Below are 15,074 nucleotides of genomic sequence, written 5' to 3'. Positions count from 1 at the left end.
TGAAAGTTCAACAAATTCGTTAATTCAATTATATAGTTTATATTCTTTTGAATAAATTTGTAAACTTTTTTATTTCTTTTAGCACCAACAACATCAAAGTTGGAGCAAAATAAACAAAATGTAGAGTACAATTGAAATAATAAAAGAGTTAGCGGCGGGGGTTTATAGAGGGTTTAGAGGAACCCGCGAAATATCCTTCCTGCCAGCTCCCATCAATCAACCGACTACGCAAACACAATGCGTGGCAACAAGATTGCTCGTACTTTACTCCGTCGATCTCGAATCCCCGCCGTTTCCTCTCCACTCTCCTCCCTCGGAGCACCGTCCTCCACAGTCTTTGCTTCCGAAGCAACGCCTTTTCAAACTACTTGCTCCTCTTTCTCCTGTCGCGACCACGCATTTCCCTTCTCCCCCGGCGGAACCCTGCGGTTGTTCCATACCGATTCCTCTAAAGACTTTCGAGATGAAGTGAAAGAACAAAATCCTCTCCAGTGTACGGATGCGTTTTTCTTATTCCTGTGCAATCCGTCAATATTCTCTTATTTTCAGGCTTCAATCGAGATTGCTTTTCGGAATATGATTTATTAATGGCTTTGTGTAGTTGTCTGATTAGTGATTCATGTTCGATTAACTTTTTATGCTGCGGATGGTAGTATGTTGTTTTGTGGAATATCTGACTAAAGACGGTGTATGATTCAGTCATATTCTGTTGTTTTGATTGTTGGATTGCTTCTCTTGTTTATTATGTTTCGTTGAGATTTTTGTTCCTTTATTTATCCATGCAGGTCTAATGTTTGAAAAGCCGTATGATTACAATAATATTTGACTACTTGTTTCAAGTGTCGATAAACTGGTTATCGTTGTAGTGTTTAAATCTTTTAAACGTAAGGTAGCGATGGTGTACTGTAGATTTGATGTGGAAGGTTCCCTTTGCTTCAGTGTACAGAGTTTTCTTCATTCGAATGATAATATCAATGTGTTCATTGCTAGTTGTACATTTGTCGGTATTTTTTACTCTCTTACCGCCATTATCGGGTATTGAAATTTCTAATTTAAATTTTGTTTAAGCCATGCCTAAAGCTTGGGTCTTAATCTTGGAAATCTCTCAACTTTTGTAGATGGGAGGGAAGATGAGGGAGAAACCACGGATGGATGGGAAGAAGATGATGATGATCTGGAGCCTGAGGTATTTTCACCTATTGAACTGAGCTTTTATTCCACTATTTTTATAGGTGATGCTAATTTTTGTTGATAACATAGCTTGGTGATGGAGGGGGTGGTGGTGGTGTTGTTTTACAAGGCGTGCCATGGGGTGAGCATGTTCTTCTTCTTGCTCAAGAGGTCCTGCTGCAATTTGGCGATGACATAAAACTATATTCTTTCAAGGCCACTCCACGTGGGTACATTTATGTCAGATTAGATAAACTCTCGCACAAGTAATTTTCTTCTTTCTGTCTTTCCCTATTTTTCTCACATAAGAGCTGTGCGTTTTACCTTCTAAGCACCGGGGAATTTGATTTGCAATCACATTTTAAGCCCTTTTTGCGTGTGGGAGAGATTAGCAATCAACTCAAAGCGTGTCTTATAATAAGAGGTGGAAAAAACTAATCATATCAAACTCATCTGCCTCCAGGCTTTTGAATTTTATATCATAGCCTCGACTCTGATGGTTGTTGTCCCCAACTAGTTAGTATTGGAAATTTATATTCTTTGATGAAAACCTATTTGTTTTTGTTTAAGTTATATATTTGTTTTTGGATAGGAAATCTGTAGTCATGTAGTTGTGAAGACATCATAACCATGGAAATAAACTGCGATGTTGCCCATTGGTTAGAATTTCGTAATTAAGATTTATAGGCGTCTTTAACTTGGATTTAAATTGACAGTTTGTAGAATATTGTTCTCTTCTTAGATTTGGTTGTCCCAGCATGGAGGAGCTTGACAGTTATAGCAAAGAGTACAAAAAAAGATTGGATGAAACTGGAGCACTTGGAAATATTCCCGATGATTTAGCCCTTGAGGTAATAATTGATAGACTTACCATCCATCCCTACTGTACAAAAATCATTACTTATTGGTATGTTCACATTATTATGGATGCTTACATTGATACCTGAACGATCACACTTTTGCTGTGAAGGTATCATCTCCAGGTGCAGAGAGATTACTGAAGGTTCCAGATGATCTGTCTAGATTTAAGGCCATGCCAATGCGAGTTTCTTACATTGAAGATGTAGATTCAAGAGGCTCTGAAAATGATGGAGTTTTTATGCTGGATCATGTAGAATTGGAATCTGGAAGCTGTATCTGGAAATTGGCAAACGTGAGGGAAAACCGAGATCCTTTAAGTAAGGGTAGGCCTTTGACTCGTGAGCAGAAAGAATGGAGGTTAAAGTTACCCTATGCAAATCATAAGAAGGTATTCCTTTACCTTGAATGCTGAGAGTCAGCTCCTCAATGTTCAAAAGAAAGGATTGGTTGTGTACTTAATTCATGAGGTTAGTGTTAGTTTTACGTAGGATTTTTTTTATTCGAGGTCTTGGAGCTTTTCCCCTTGGATACTTTCATCTGTTTGGAAAAGTTGTGTCCAGTTCAAGCATTATTTTCTCATAGGATTTTTTTTTTGGGAATTGATATATTTGTAAGGATTTGGTATGCCGGGTATATCTCCACTTTTGCTTGTGCAGATCTTTCAGCTGATATTTTCTTTTCTCAACTGTATGGAACTTCAAAGTTGATATTTTTGCCTCTAATCTAATTCATTTTCACAGCCTAAGTGGTGTTCTCTTTTAGATATATACTATTTCATTCACTTGGTTTCTTTACTTGCTCAGCCCATAACTTTTAATATTTGCTCCTAATCTTGGCCTTCTCTATTGGTATTGCCTTTCTCTTTCTACTCTATTGGTTAAAGTTCTGTAAATCAGAGGAAGTTCCTTTTTCACCCTTTCCCCGTCTTTTATATAACCATTTACCCTTTATCAATTTATTCTGTGATAATCTCATTACCTTAGTCGCATGCCCATTAGTCGTTGTGAAAGCCTTGAATACTATTCCTTCAATGCATTATCTGTTTATGATATCCTTGCATGTTACATCCCAGCAGGACTTTAGCTTTTCAATGAAAATAAAGTGCAGATATATGGCTGTGTATTACACGGTGATTTAGTAAAATTCCTGAAGTTGATGGTTCATTTGGTTTGCTGACGTTAAAACCTTCAAAAGAGTCGGACATTGCCCTTCATGGACCAAGGAAAGCAATTGTGCTCTCTCTCTATGCGTGTGTGTGTTTCAGGGATCTTGTTATTGATTTAATCCTTTCTGTAAGAATGTTTAAGGGAAACTATCTTAATAATATTCACGAGAATGATATTGTTTATTTCAGAGTAACATTTAGAATGATGCCATTTTGAAATCTAGAACAACAAAAAAGTATAATCATGAGAACATTACTATTCCTAGAAGAACAATACTTCTTGTAAGATACCGGAGAGCTTGCACTTATTTTCTCGTACGTCTTAAAAATCAAGTAAGATTTCTTATTAACTTGTGTGTAACCAAAAATTTCTTCTACTCTACTAGAATTACATCCATCTATGCATATTACATAGTAGAACCATAAGAGCTGACGTTCTTTTGGAGGAAATCCAACTGAGCCACAGTAATCTTATCATCCATCACGACCAGAGAGCCAATTAACAAATTTCAAACGTGGCACAAGCAGATTGCTTGTCACACTTGTAGAATGAGCCAACGAGGAGTATGTTTGTATGCTAAAGAGGGACAGGTCAATAATGGAGGAAATCGTTTGATGTGTGATTTTTTCTTTTTCCTAAGTGGTTATAGATCCTAAAAGTAATTAGTAGAGTAATGAAACTTAGCTACATGAATGGTTTAGTTGCTTTTGGCTAGTGAAATATCAACCACATAATCTTATGCTTTCTCCTGTATTTTTTCCTCTTCTTTCTTTTTCTTCCCTTGTCCCTCTCAGCAGTAAAGTATTTTGTGGCTGTTAGCTGTTGGTCTCTAATTCTTCTTTCTACATTTTTGTCTCGGTTCATTTTTGTTCTCTCTGACTTAACCTCATCTCTTTTGTTTGTTTATATTTAACTACCACATATTAATAAAGTTTTAGCATTACTTTAATTTTCAATATTTGATAATTATAAATAATGTAGCATCATATAATCTATCTATGATATTATTTTTTACAGGTCTATTTCCATCATGAATTTTTAATATCTCCATTTTATCTGTGATAACAGGACACACTCAACAAAGGTAGAGCCAAGATACTTATTATCAATCAAAAGGAGGTCTCCACATTGCAATGTTGGGCAGGCCTCTCGGCTGTAGAGATAGATAGCTCATTATGGATAAGTGGACCACTGATTGGTTTTTAATCATTTCTTAGAAAGAAAATTCATGTTGCATCATGTGCTTTGGACATATCTTTTCTCACTAATTGACAAAAACCAATTTAGGCCATCCTATTCCAACCCCATTCAGCTTGGGTGTTGTAGTTATTCTGGTTTTTACGTGAACAAGTCTCTTTCACGAGCACCTACTTCTTATGTACATTTTGCACCTCTCCTCAATAAAAAAAAGTTACCTGACATCAGAAGAAAACAACTTGGGGGAAATTTTAGAGGTATTAAATAATTTCCATTCTGGCTTATTGTTGGCTTGTTTTGTTGTGGTTGCAGGACCAAGTTTTTGATAAGGTAATATCTAGCCAAATGTGGATGCTTTTTTCAGGTAAAAACACTTCCTGAATCCCCATCCCTATCACCTATTTCTGTTTTCTATGTTTATAGGTAAATTGATTGGATATTATTTAGCAACTTAGGAAGGGAAAGAGAATAAATAATTCATGTGAGTTTTGCTAAAGGTGCTTTTGTTTTGTGTTGGTGTTGCTTTTTGGTGATATATGATGGTGTTTTTTTCTTTTGTGGAATTTGGTGAGGAGAAAATGTAGAAGAGGTAGAAAGATGAAAGAGAGTTTGATGAATGTAGGTCTCTCATAAATGCTTATTTGAACCTTTCACGTTTTCCTTCCGTGTGGCAGTGGGATTCTTTCTTTTGTCTGACAGCTTCTTCGTCTTTATCCACTCAATGCCACCAAATGACTTTCCTCTTCTGCCATTTTCCTCATGGAACTCATGGAGGTAAAACTTCTCTGATTATCAAGATAACTGCAAAACATAGGTGGGAAAATAGGTTAGCAGATTCACTTTTCAGGTGAAATGTGTCGTTAGATTAACCCAATCTGTACAAATGTCCTACTGTAGTTTAATCCTAAAAGATTCCTAGACAAGTTTCGGTGCTAATGTAGAATGACCAATTCTAAAAAAATCAATGGAAGCTAACACTCTCCTGACGTTGCATAGACCTATTACATTAAAGGCATCCCTCTTATTGCAATATTTATTTCTATTGCACCCCCAATTGTAAATAGAAAATTGAGATTGATTTTGAAATTTCTTTCAAATTTCGAACTGCAAAGAAAAAAATATTTTTTGAAAAAGAAAAACAACGATGACATCTTTCTGCCTCACTAGGTTGTTATAGGAATCTTGGGCTCATCATCGGCCAGGTCATGATCAAATCATCTTGTGATTGAAGTCCAAGTTCAAGTTTTGAGACTTCTACAACTCCCCTTCCACAGTTTGTAAATCTTTTCGCACATTATGATCAGGCAACGTTAAGATTATCACGAAAGTTTAAATATTACCTTTTCGTTTTGGTTCATTCGGTAAAAGTCATCTTGAGCATATAGAATCTAAATCTTAAAGCCAAAATTAGTAATATTCTGTAATGCAGTAGAACTCAATTTGGAGAAGCAAACATGGAAATCTTGTGGATTTCTTTAATTGTCATTTAATGAATAATGTTGGTGTGTATGTGTGTGTGTGGATGTCATTATAGTCCAACCAATTATTGAGAATACGATTGGATTGGCTATTCTTGGTTTCACCAATTAGTGGAGAATAAATAAGATGAAATTAGCCTCATCCACCTTTGAATTTTTATTACACATATTTTAAAATTGTCATCATTACTTATGGAAACAACTCTAATTTTTATCAAAATTGTCAAACATAAGAAGCCAAGATTGGTGAGCGCCGTAAGCATTTAAATAAACTTAACACACTCAAAAGCATTATTAAAATTTCATGAAATTACTTGATTAGATAAAAATAAATGTATAATATAATCGTATAAAATTGAATTTAAATTGGTGGGTCAAATTTGGAGGTGTGGTTTGTGGAAATCAACTGTATAATTATATACTTTTTATTTCTTTAGTTCTAAGGTTTGTAAATATAGCCAAGGTTGTACAAAAGTAATTTTAAAAAAAAAATGAAGCATTCATAAAGATATATTATTAATTCTAAAGCTGTTTAGAGGAAAAATTTTACAATATGAATATTCCATATAATATTTTAATTAAAAGACAAGAAAAAGAGGGGAATTCCTTTGCCGTTACTAATAAGAAAAGTTATAGCATTTATGTAATACAAAGAGTGTAAAACACTCTCTAACGTGAAGACATTGTCAATCTATTTTATTCATCTAACCAAAGCTTTCTTAATTCTCATTTTTCATCGCTTTCATTATGCCTATAAAATTCTCATTTTAAATTTTCTTTGTTTATTAAACCCGTGATTTCCATTCGGTTTTGTGTAAGAAAATCGAGTCGAATTGAACCACGTAGGCTTGAAGTCTAAATTGTTACTTAAATCAATTAGATTTAATTCTCCATTTACAAATTTCATTCACGAATTTATGCATAAGCTTTCAATGTGTTTATTAAGTTCCTAAAATTTAAGTTTCGTGTTTAATAGAAACTAGAATTTTATAATTTTTTTAAAATTAAAAGATCTATATGACATAAATTTCAATTTTATGTTGATTGAATTCTAAACTTTCAAATTCTTAGGTTCGAAAACGAGATTTGTAATTTCAAAAATTATCAAATAAACAGAAGGATAAAAGTTCATAACCTAATTTTATAATATAATGTTTTAAAGGTATTTTATTGGTGAGTGTTTATTTATTTTTTCTAAAAAGTAACTTACAACATATAATATATTGTTGGTTTAGTATGGCATTGGAGAATGTGAAGCTTGGTAATTAAATTACTTATTATGATATAATAAAAGGAAAATGACAAAAAGAAAAGAAAAAAAAAAAGATTCTCTTCAATAATTGAGATTATAGAAACAACCATTGATTAGTTAATCAACTAATTAAATTGAGATTAATAAAAACCAACCATGATTACTTAATTAACTAATTAATTATGTCAAGAGCTGATGCTTCAAATCTACAAGCAACTAATTGGAAGAAAAAAAATAGTAGTTTTTATTACAATAAATTAAATATCTAAATAATTATATATATATATATATATATATATATATAGAAAATGGCTGCAAATGCCACCAAAATTCAAAGCTTTGTTGGGAAGTTGGGAGGCAATAGGCTAAGCTCCCTATGTTCACAAATTCAAAGCTTTCATTGAGTCAGCAAACCCCACAATCTTTCAATCTTTTTTTTCACTGCCATTACCCACAATAATAATCATTTATGTCTCTCTCTAGTTTTGTGTTTTAATCTTAGGAAAAAATATCTATTTATTTCTATAAATTTTAGAATACGTATCGATTTAATCCTTGATCTAGTAATTGTATCATTTTAAATGATCTTTTGATGAACTTACTCAATTCATTATGTTTTGTTTAGAAAAAAAGAATATAATTGTATGTGAAGTTTATTATTATTGTATTAGTTAAATCCTATAACTTTCGTAAATGAATTAATTTAGATTGGAATATGTGAAAATTGTCCTGACATTTACTTTAATTTTGGATGTTGGGATTAGTTTACACATATCTCGACTAATTTTAAGGGACAACCTACCTAATCTTACAACATTTGGGTGTTAAGAAAACTCGTAAAAAAAAGAGTTGAAGAAGTTGCTCATGTTTCTAAATGATAAGTTTCGCACATTCTGCTTAAATAAAATACGAAGAATCGCGTAAATGAAACAATTAGGAAACTTCTAGGTTTAAATTTGATATTATTATTAATTTAATGTTTGAGTGATAATTTTTTAAGTTTAGAGATATAAATTAATATTTCTTTTCTTAATTTTGTTTTTATTATTTTCCTTTATATATGTATTTAGAATTTAAATTGAGGATATGGTAGAATCTTTAATAAGCTTTAATTTGTATTGATTTCTAAAGTGGTTTAAGATATTTGGATATGAACATTTCTATGCCCTCATTATTTATTGTATAATTAAATATTTTCTCTAATTCAAATTAATTAAGCAGTCAATTCAAATTGGTAATGATGGCTTAACAAAGAAATTCATTTCATATAGACTGTTTGCCACAAATTATATAAAATCTATTTGCAATATATTTATAAAACAAAACTTATTATTATTATTATTATTAGTATTTTTCTATTTAATTTCTTTTCAATAATAAACAAACGATATTTTTTAAAATTTTCAAGCACGAATACTCTCTAGCTAATTTAGTAATTTAAAAAAATACTTACACCAAATTTTTTTTTTTTACTTAAATTATGATCGAACAATTTAATAAGATAAACAAAGGTATTTGCTATTCGGACATACCTATGTATTTCTCTATCAATGATCTATAGAACTTTTCTTACTTTTGTTTAGACCAAATTTATAATTTAACCCAAAAACGATTCGAAGGTCCCAAGCATCGGAGGAAATTTCGAATGTAAAGATTGTTGAATTGATTTGTTGTGATGTGGGGTTGCAATAAGTTGGGTAAAGCAAAACAGAACTACCCTCCAATGTGTTCTTTTCTTGATTTTGACACCAACAGATTCCAATTTTGCTCTTCATATAATCTTCTTTCTTTTGATGGTGGAGATGGCCAAAACTTGAGAAAATGATGTCTCACAACATTTCAAGGTGACATAAAGTTGGCATATATACAACCAAACAAATCATTTCTATTTACGTCGTCAACTGCAAGGTTTAAAGTTCATAGATAAATGAGTTCATACGCAAGAAAAATCAAAGTTGACATATAAAGACATGTATCTCGAAAGGAAAAAGTTAATAATTTTAGGTTCTAAACCGACCAATTAAGTTAGTAATTTTATATCAATAAAAAAATAATCGAGTTCATTAATAAACCTTATCTTTTTATGCTTAGTTAAACTATATATTTGATGTACTGGTTTAAACTTTTTGAGTGTGACAGATTTGACACTTGAATATTAAAGTGTGATAGATTCAGCATCACACCGGTACGAGGATCTTTTAACACAAATATAAAAACGAGATTAAATCAGAAGAAGCGGATTGAAAATCAAGATCGCGTGGATGACAAATGAGTTTGAGATCATCCTAGCAACTAATTTTAGCAAAACTTGTGGGAAATACAACTCCACTTTTAGGTTATCTTTAACCTCATCAATCATCCTAGCCACTCAAAAACAAAAACCATCATTGATGATGATATGATCATGGGGATTTGTATCTTCATGGGTTGTTATCTTAGTCTAATGAAACAGAACAACATTTGGATGTGTTTGTTAGGGATGTCTTATGTCTATATAGTATAGCCCATCTCCTGCTCTTAACAAAGGAATTTAATATTTTGAATAACAAAAAAGGTGATGAGCTTGGTTTGAGGGGACAATCAGAGACCAATATCAGAGGAAGGGGAAGAATTTTTGTAAAGACCAGTAAAGAAAAAAGGAACAAGATACATGGACATGGCAGATGGAGTTAAATCTCCCACTACTTAAGTACTTGTAGAGTTAAAATATTCTGCCATTGTTGCACTGTGGCAAGACAGATCCAGCAATTGGGTACATTTGTCAGCATTGAATTTGTCCACTTGTTTGGCTAATTTGCATTCTAAGAGTCCCCTCTTTAAGTAAAGGACAGAATAATAGTTTCCAATATAATTTTTGGGTAAATTAAAACTTGTTTCTTTGCCAAACAACAAACCCCATTTTTTTCTCAATGTTCTTGCAGTTGATCTACGAAGTCGATAAAGTCATCTTCTTCCTATCTGTTACAGAGAGAAAGTGGATAAGAGTTTTTTATAACAGAGGGAGATAGAGAAGAAAACAGGGGGAAAATAAGGGAAAAAGAAAAAGTTGGTGTTGGGTTTTGTGGGTTTTTGCGTCACGATCATTGGCTGCACGTGGAAGCCTAGAAGGTAAATTCCTCTGTCTCAACTTCTTGTGAGGTTTTCCCATTTATTATAATCGGTAAATTAACATGGATTGTAGAGTGTTCTCTCATTACCATATTATTATATATTAGTTTCGTGCCGATGCTCGTTTTCCTCCGCCTTCCTCAGTTTCTTCCTTCTTTGCAACTGCAACCCACCTTCCATCTTTCTTCTCTAATCTGCGTGAGTAAATTTCTCTACCTCTTCTTTTTTCCTTATTTCTGTTTCACACTGTTATTTGCTCCAGTTTCATAAATCTCAGACCAGCGTCTAACTATTTCTTTTTCTAATCATTTCTATTTCTTTGGTTTCCTTCTGTAATGGGGTTGATAGTTTTGATTTTTTTATGATCTGGGTATGGATTTGTTTTTGTTTTTGATGCTCCATTTGCTTCATGGTCATCGACCCAAATCGAGGGTTTCTGTTATCGATCCTCGAACGATGGCCCAATTAACGAATTTACAGTCTAATTAAAGCTTTGTGCATGTTTCTGTTCATGTGATAGTGTGAATGCTTCTTTATTTGTACGTGTTGAATTTCCATATTTATTACAATCGGTCGGGAGTTGTAGATTCTTCAACTGCATGCGGTGAAGTTTTTGTAATGCCCCAAAATTTAGTTCAATGCACACTTGCTGTAAGTGGGAGGAAGTAGTAAGCTCTTCCTTCATTGATCTTCTTTAGAAATTTGAAAGGATGGTGTAAAATTTAGTGTTCAATCAGTGAGTTTTGTTCATCTACTTTTGAACAGGATTTGTAACTTTGTGAATTATGGCTCTATGTGGGGATCATAAAGATAGAGAAGTGAGGATCCATGAAAGTTTGGAGGAGCTAAGTACTGATTTAGCTGACTATATTGCTGAATTATCAGAGGCATCTGTGAAAGAACGTGGGGTGTTTTCTATTGCGTTATCTGGTGGTTCTCTGATTAGCTTAATGGGGTATGGATGATTTTTGTTTGTTTCTCTGGTTTCAATGAGGGTTTGTAAATTTGATTTCTTCCTATAATTTTTGGTCAATGGATAACAGAAAGCTCTGTGAAGCTCCTTATAACAAGACTGTCGACTGGGCCAAGTGGTATATATTTTGGGCTGATGAACGTGTTGTTGCAAAAAGCCATGCCGACAGCAATTATAAGCTTGCAAAGGATAACCTTCTTTCCAAGGTTTGTACTAATGTATCTCTTTTGCTTGTAATCGATGGTTGCCTCTCTTTTTTAATCTCCTCTTTTCTCTTTTGGAGGGGCCTGAGATGAGCAAACGTACTTGGTAATCTGAAAATTTAGAGGAACTAAAACTAAAGAGCAGTTATCCCTTTGCTTCTTTTCGATGAATACTTTGTTTGCTAAATTCTCGATCTCTTCATGGATTTTAACCAAGGAAATAGTTGTAACAATTAATGCTCAGCTTACTTTAATCCTTCGGCTATTAATTGCCACTTTAATGTCTAAACAAGGAACTAAGTTGGTCTTAGAAGTTCCATGTATCATGTACATGAATGATGAATTGATAGATCTGTTCTCTGTATTGTTTTGGAATTGTCGCTTTTTCCTTGATAATATAAAATACTCTTATTAAACTCAACGCAGAGCAGCTTCCTGTCTCAACTCCTAGGGACCAGTTGGTCTCTCTCTCTCTCTCTCTCTCTCTCACACACACACACACAGTAACATTTGGTGTAGGGATTTGCACTTCTGGCCTTTTGGTATGTAGTGCCTTAGCTAGTTGACGTATACTCAGTTTGCTCACTTGTTTTCCCTTGGAAAGAAACAGTTGCAATTTGATTGTATATCACCAAACTTATTCATTATGTCAGGATTTTTTGATCTTCAGCTCAAAATTGTTTTTTTGTTGAACTACCACTCTGATTTCTTAAGGCTTTCTTTGTTAATTTTCACCTTATACCCTCCATTATACAAGTGAGCTCGAAATGTGATTACCAAACCCGAAGATACACATTATCTAGCATAACACTAGGGTGGAAATGACCAAAAGGTTAGATGTTCAAGCTGCCACCCCATTGTTGAACTAACATAGGGAGGAGATATCATTGAAAATCCATCCTCGTACCATGTCCTACCCTTTGATAGCATAAGTGATTTCATGAACTTTAATCTAATGAAACATTTAAGTGATGGCATTTTTATTGTTTTTGTTTGCTATACATGATTGCAATCATATATTGTACGTAAACTTTCTTTGAGACTGGAATGTAAAGGATCTCGTTTTTTGTACTCCATCTTCCCATGTGATATACTTGTGAACATTTATTAGCTTTATGGTAGATCTATGCAATATTTACCATATGATAGTTTTCCAACCAAAACTGTGCGTGTGGTATCAACCATTCTCATATCTTTCTTTTATTTAGAAATTGCGTTTACTCCAGAACATGATATTTTGAACTTTGATCCTCACGGTTTAAATAGTTCCAGCTCTATTGATGATCTGCTCTGTCTATATTACTAGGTTCCAATTGTTCCCAGCCATGTACACTCGATCAATGATTCAGTGTCAGCTGAGGAAGCTGCTGATGAGTACAAGTTCGTCATTCGACAATTAGTTAAATCCCGCATCGTAAGTGTGTCCGATGTGAGTGACAGCCCCAAGTTTGACCTCATACTACTTGGAATGGGTTCTGATGGTCACGTTGCCTCATTATTCCCTGATCACTCGGTGCTCGAGGAGAAAGATGAATGGGTTGCCTTCATCACCGATTCTCCAAAACCTCCACCAGAGAGAATCACCTTCACATTGCCTGTGATCAACTCTGCATCAAATGTGGCAATTGTTGTGACAGGTGAAAACAAAGCAGAGACCGTACATTTAGCCATCGACGACATAGGACCAGACTGCCCACTCCTACCTGCAAGGTTGGTACAGCCAAGAAAAGGAAAACTGACATGGTTTTTGGATAACAACGCCGCTTCAAAACTCGACAATTACCAATTTTCCGAGTAGGCTTAAGCTGTTCCCAACACAGTGTATCTCTGTATGTAGTTGATGGATTTCAGCAGTTGTGGATCCTTATCTCTTCATTTCAGTCCCACATTAAATTTCAACCCCCCCTTCCCTTTTAATTTTGGGTCACATTCTCCATATTTTGACTTCTCTTCATCTCTTTTCTCGAGTGATTAGAAGTGTGAATCTCCTTTTCATTTTGTAAGCAGAGCTAAATAAGTTAATATCAAAAGCAGATGGTTTTGTAGGACAATTGCTGCTATGTATATTTTGAAGCCAGCAGAAACATCAATCCAAATTTGTAAAAAGCAGCATTCTTCACAAATTTATTGAATTTCTCTCTTTTCTTTCTCTCCTCTCATTCATTCTAAGAAAAGTTGAATACAAATCTTAGTAAAATTGGCCATTGGAAAAACGTAATCTAACATCTTCCATCACTTTCCAGATAGTGACTGTCTTGAAGAGTGGATTCTATATTCTGAGCTACAGAGATGACATTACTGGGAATAATACTGATTTCAAAAGTTACAATCCAAACTTTTGTTGTTCTCTTAATAGGAAGAAATGCCAAATGTGCAAATTTTTTAATGTCAAGTGGATAAGCTTAGGTGACTCCTTGGCCCATAGTGATAAGACCTCTTGTAGTTAAATTATTGTTGAGGTTGGTTTCTTGGATCTTACTCATGGAAGCAATGATAAGCTTCACAATATACTCTTTTTTTTTTTTCTTCTTCTTTGGACCCACCCTTAAATGGAGAATAGGAATCACCAATCCTAACAAAGATAAAATAAAATTTAGGGTATTAAATTTTCGTTGATATTTTAACATCTGAATTGGTCATCGATCTAGGAAAGAATTGACATTTCATGTAACATATAAAATAAACAATAAAATTAGTCATCTTTATAGATTAGACATTATTACAAAAGAATTGATATTTCTATTAATTTCATGAACTATGTAATAACTTATTTGAATATAATATAAAAAAGTAAACCTTTTAATTTTGTAAAATGTTTATTTATTAATTTAAAGGAAGAAGAAAAGAAGAAGATATTTTTCATTTTTTTTAATTTTAGGTTTAGTTTCTATTTAATTTCTAAGTTACAGTGAGTTTGATTATATTTAGTTCCTAAATTTCAAAATCTTTCAGTTTTATCATTGATATTTAAGCTTTGTTTCAATTTAGTCCCTAAATATCAATATTTATCTTTCAAATTTCAATATCTTCTAAATAATTATTTTCTGTCTTCGGTATTAATAAATACTAATAAATTTTAAATAATTAAACAAACAATCATTAGTTAAATCTCACTTTTTTTTCATCACTTTTAAAATTAAATTAAAAACTTTTACTTCATAATTATTTTAAATTAATTAATAAATATTCGCATCGATATTTGAGATAGTATTTAATTAAAAATCAAGGTTAAAAAATGTAAAATCTTGAAATTTATAGATCAAGTTGAAACAAAATCTCAAATTTTAAGGATAAAATTGTACATTTGATACTTATCGACTAAATATAATGTAATATTTTAAAATCTAAGAACTATATATAAACTAAACCTAAAACTTAGGAACAAAAATGTATTTCTTCTCAATTTACATATACCTTTTAGACTATTCTTTTTCATACAAAAATATATATCAATAACTTGTCAATATTTTATTAAAATCGAGACTTCACCATCTATGGAATCAAAGACTCAATCTTTTGATCACTTGGTTTAGACATAAATACAAGTGAGCAACACCGATGTCGTCTATGCCCACTCGAACACTGTTAAGAAACAAATTCGTGTAATCGCCATGCTCGTCGTTGTTCCCTGATTGTGGAGAAGAGAAGAGCATTAATTATAAGCCT

General features: G+C 32.9%; 2 protein-coding genes and 1 long non-coding RNA gene across 9 annotated transcripts; 2 read left to right on the top strand and 1 right to left on the bottom strand.

The window, feature by feature from the left end:
* The first annotated feature begins 111 nt into the window (after nt 1-111).
* Nucleotides 112-2,776, top strand: LOC103489189 (uncharacterized). The gene is made up of 5 exons (XM_051091132.1): nt 112-493; nt 1,119-1,186; nt 1,261-1,436; nt 1,913-2,021; nt 2,141-2,776. The coding sequence occupies exons 1-5, from the start codon at nt 238-240 to the stop codon at nt 2,441-2,443; spliced, it is 912 nt and encodes a 303-aa protein (XP_050947089.1). The 5' UTR covers nt 112-237; the 3' UTR covers nt 2,444-2,776.
* Nucleotides 2,777-5,065: 2,289 nt separating this feature from the next.
* Nucleotides 5,066-5,725, bottom strand: LOC127151445 (uncharacterized). Its single transcript, XR_007824391.1, has 2 exons — nt 5,559-5,725; nt 5,066-5,195 (listed from the first exon to the last, which is right to left on the bottom strand). It is a non-coding gene; the product is annotated as an uncharacterized LOC127151445 (long non-coding RNA).
* Nucleotides 5,726-9,976: 4,251 nt separating this feature from the next.
* Nucleotides 9,977-13,557, top strand: LOC103489191 (probable 6-phosphogluconolactonase 1). 7 transcript variants are annotated; one of them, XM_008448234.2, is made up of 6 exons: nt 9,977-10,232; nt 10,340-10,430; nt 10,753-10,900; nt 10,998-11,187; nt 11,276-11,411; nt 12,715-13,557. In XM_008448234.2, the coding sequence occupies exons 4-6, from the start codon at nt 11,018-11,020 to the stop codon at nt 13,204-13,206; spliced, it is 798 nt and encodes a 265-aa protein (XP_008446456.2). In that variant the 5' UTR covers nt 9,977-10,232; nt 10,340-10,430; nt 10,753-10,900; nt 10,998-11,017; the 3' UTR covers nt 13,207-13,557. The 7 variants fall into 7 exon arrangements, with proteins under 7 accessions (XP_008446456.2, XP_008446458.2, XP_050947088.1 ...); XM_008448239.3 differs by having other exon boundaries at nt 10,008-10,232; nt 10,819-10,883; XM_008448238.3 differs by having other exon boundaries at nt 10,008-10,232; nt 10,819-10,900.
* Nucleotides 13,558-15,074: the final 1,517 nt, after the last annotated feature.

The sequence above is a fragment of the Cucumis melo genome, chromosome 10 (assembly GCF_025177605.1).
Source record: "Cucumis melo cultivar AY chromosome 10, USDA_Cmelo_AY_1.0, whole genome shotgun sequence".
NCBI lineage: Eukaryota > Viridiplantae > Streptophyta > Magnoliopsida > Cucurbitales > Cucurbitaceae > Cucumis > Cucumis melo.
Note: the sequence above shows the minus strand (reverse complement) of the source record. Positions and strands in the feature narration are given on the sequence as shown.

What these genes read in the sequence shown, in the direction of transcription:
- LOC103489191 (XM_008448234.2), top strand. Translation starts at nt 11,018, where the DNA reads ATGGCTCTATGTGGGGATCATAAAGATAGAGAAGTGAGGATCCATGAA. An exon ending in TCTCTGATTAGCTTAATGGG is followed by an intron (nt 11,188 to 11,275) that starts GTATGGATGATT and finishes AATGGATAACAG; the next exon opens with AAAGCTCTGTGAAGCTCCTT. An exon ending in AGGATAACCTTCTTTCCAAG is followed by an intron (nt 11,412 to 12,714) that starts GTTTGTACTAAT and finishes CTATATTACTAG; the next exon opens with GTTCCAATTGTTCCCAGCCA.
- LOC103489189 (XM_051091132.1), top strand. Translation starts at nt 238, where the DNA reads ATGCGTGGCAACAAGATTGCTCGTACTTTACTCCGTCGATCTCGAATC. An exon ending in ATGATGATCTGGAGCCTGAG is followed by an intron (nt 1,187 to 1,260) that starts GTATTTTCACCT and finishes TTGATAACATAG; the next exon opens with CTTGGTGATGGAGGGGGTGG. An exon ending in CCGATGATTTAGCCCTTGAG is followed by an intron (nt 2,022 to 2,140) that starts GTAATAATTGAT and finishes TTTGCTGTGAAG; the next exon opens with GTATCATCTCCAGGTGCAGA.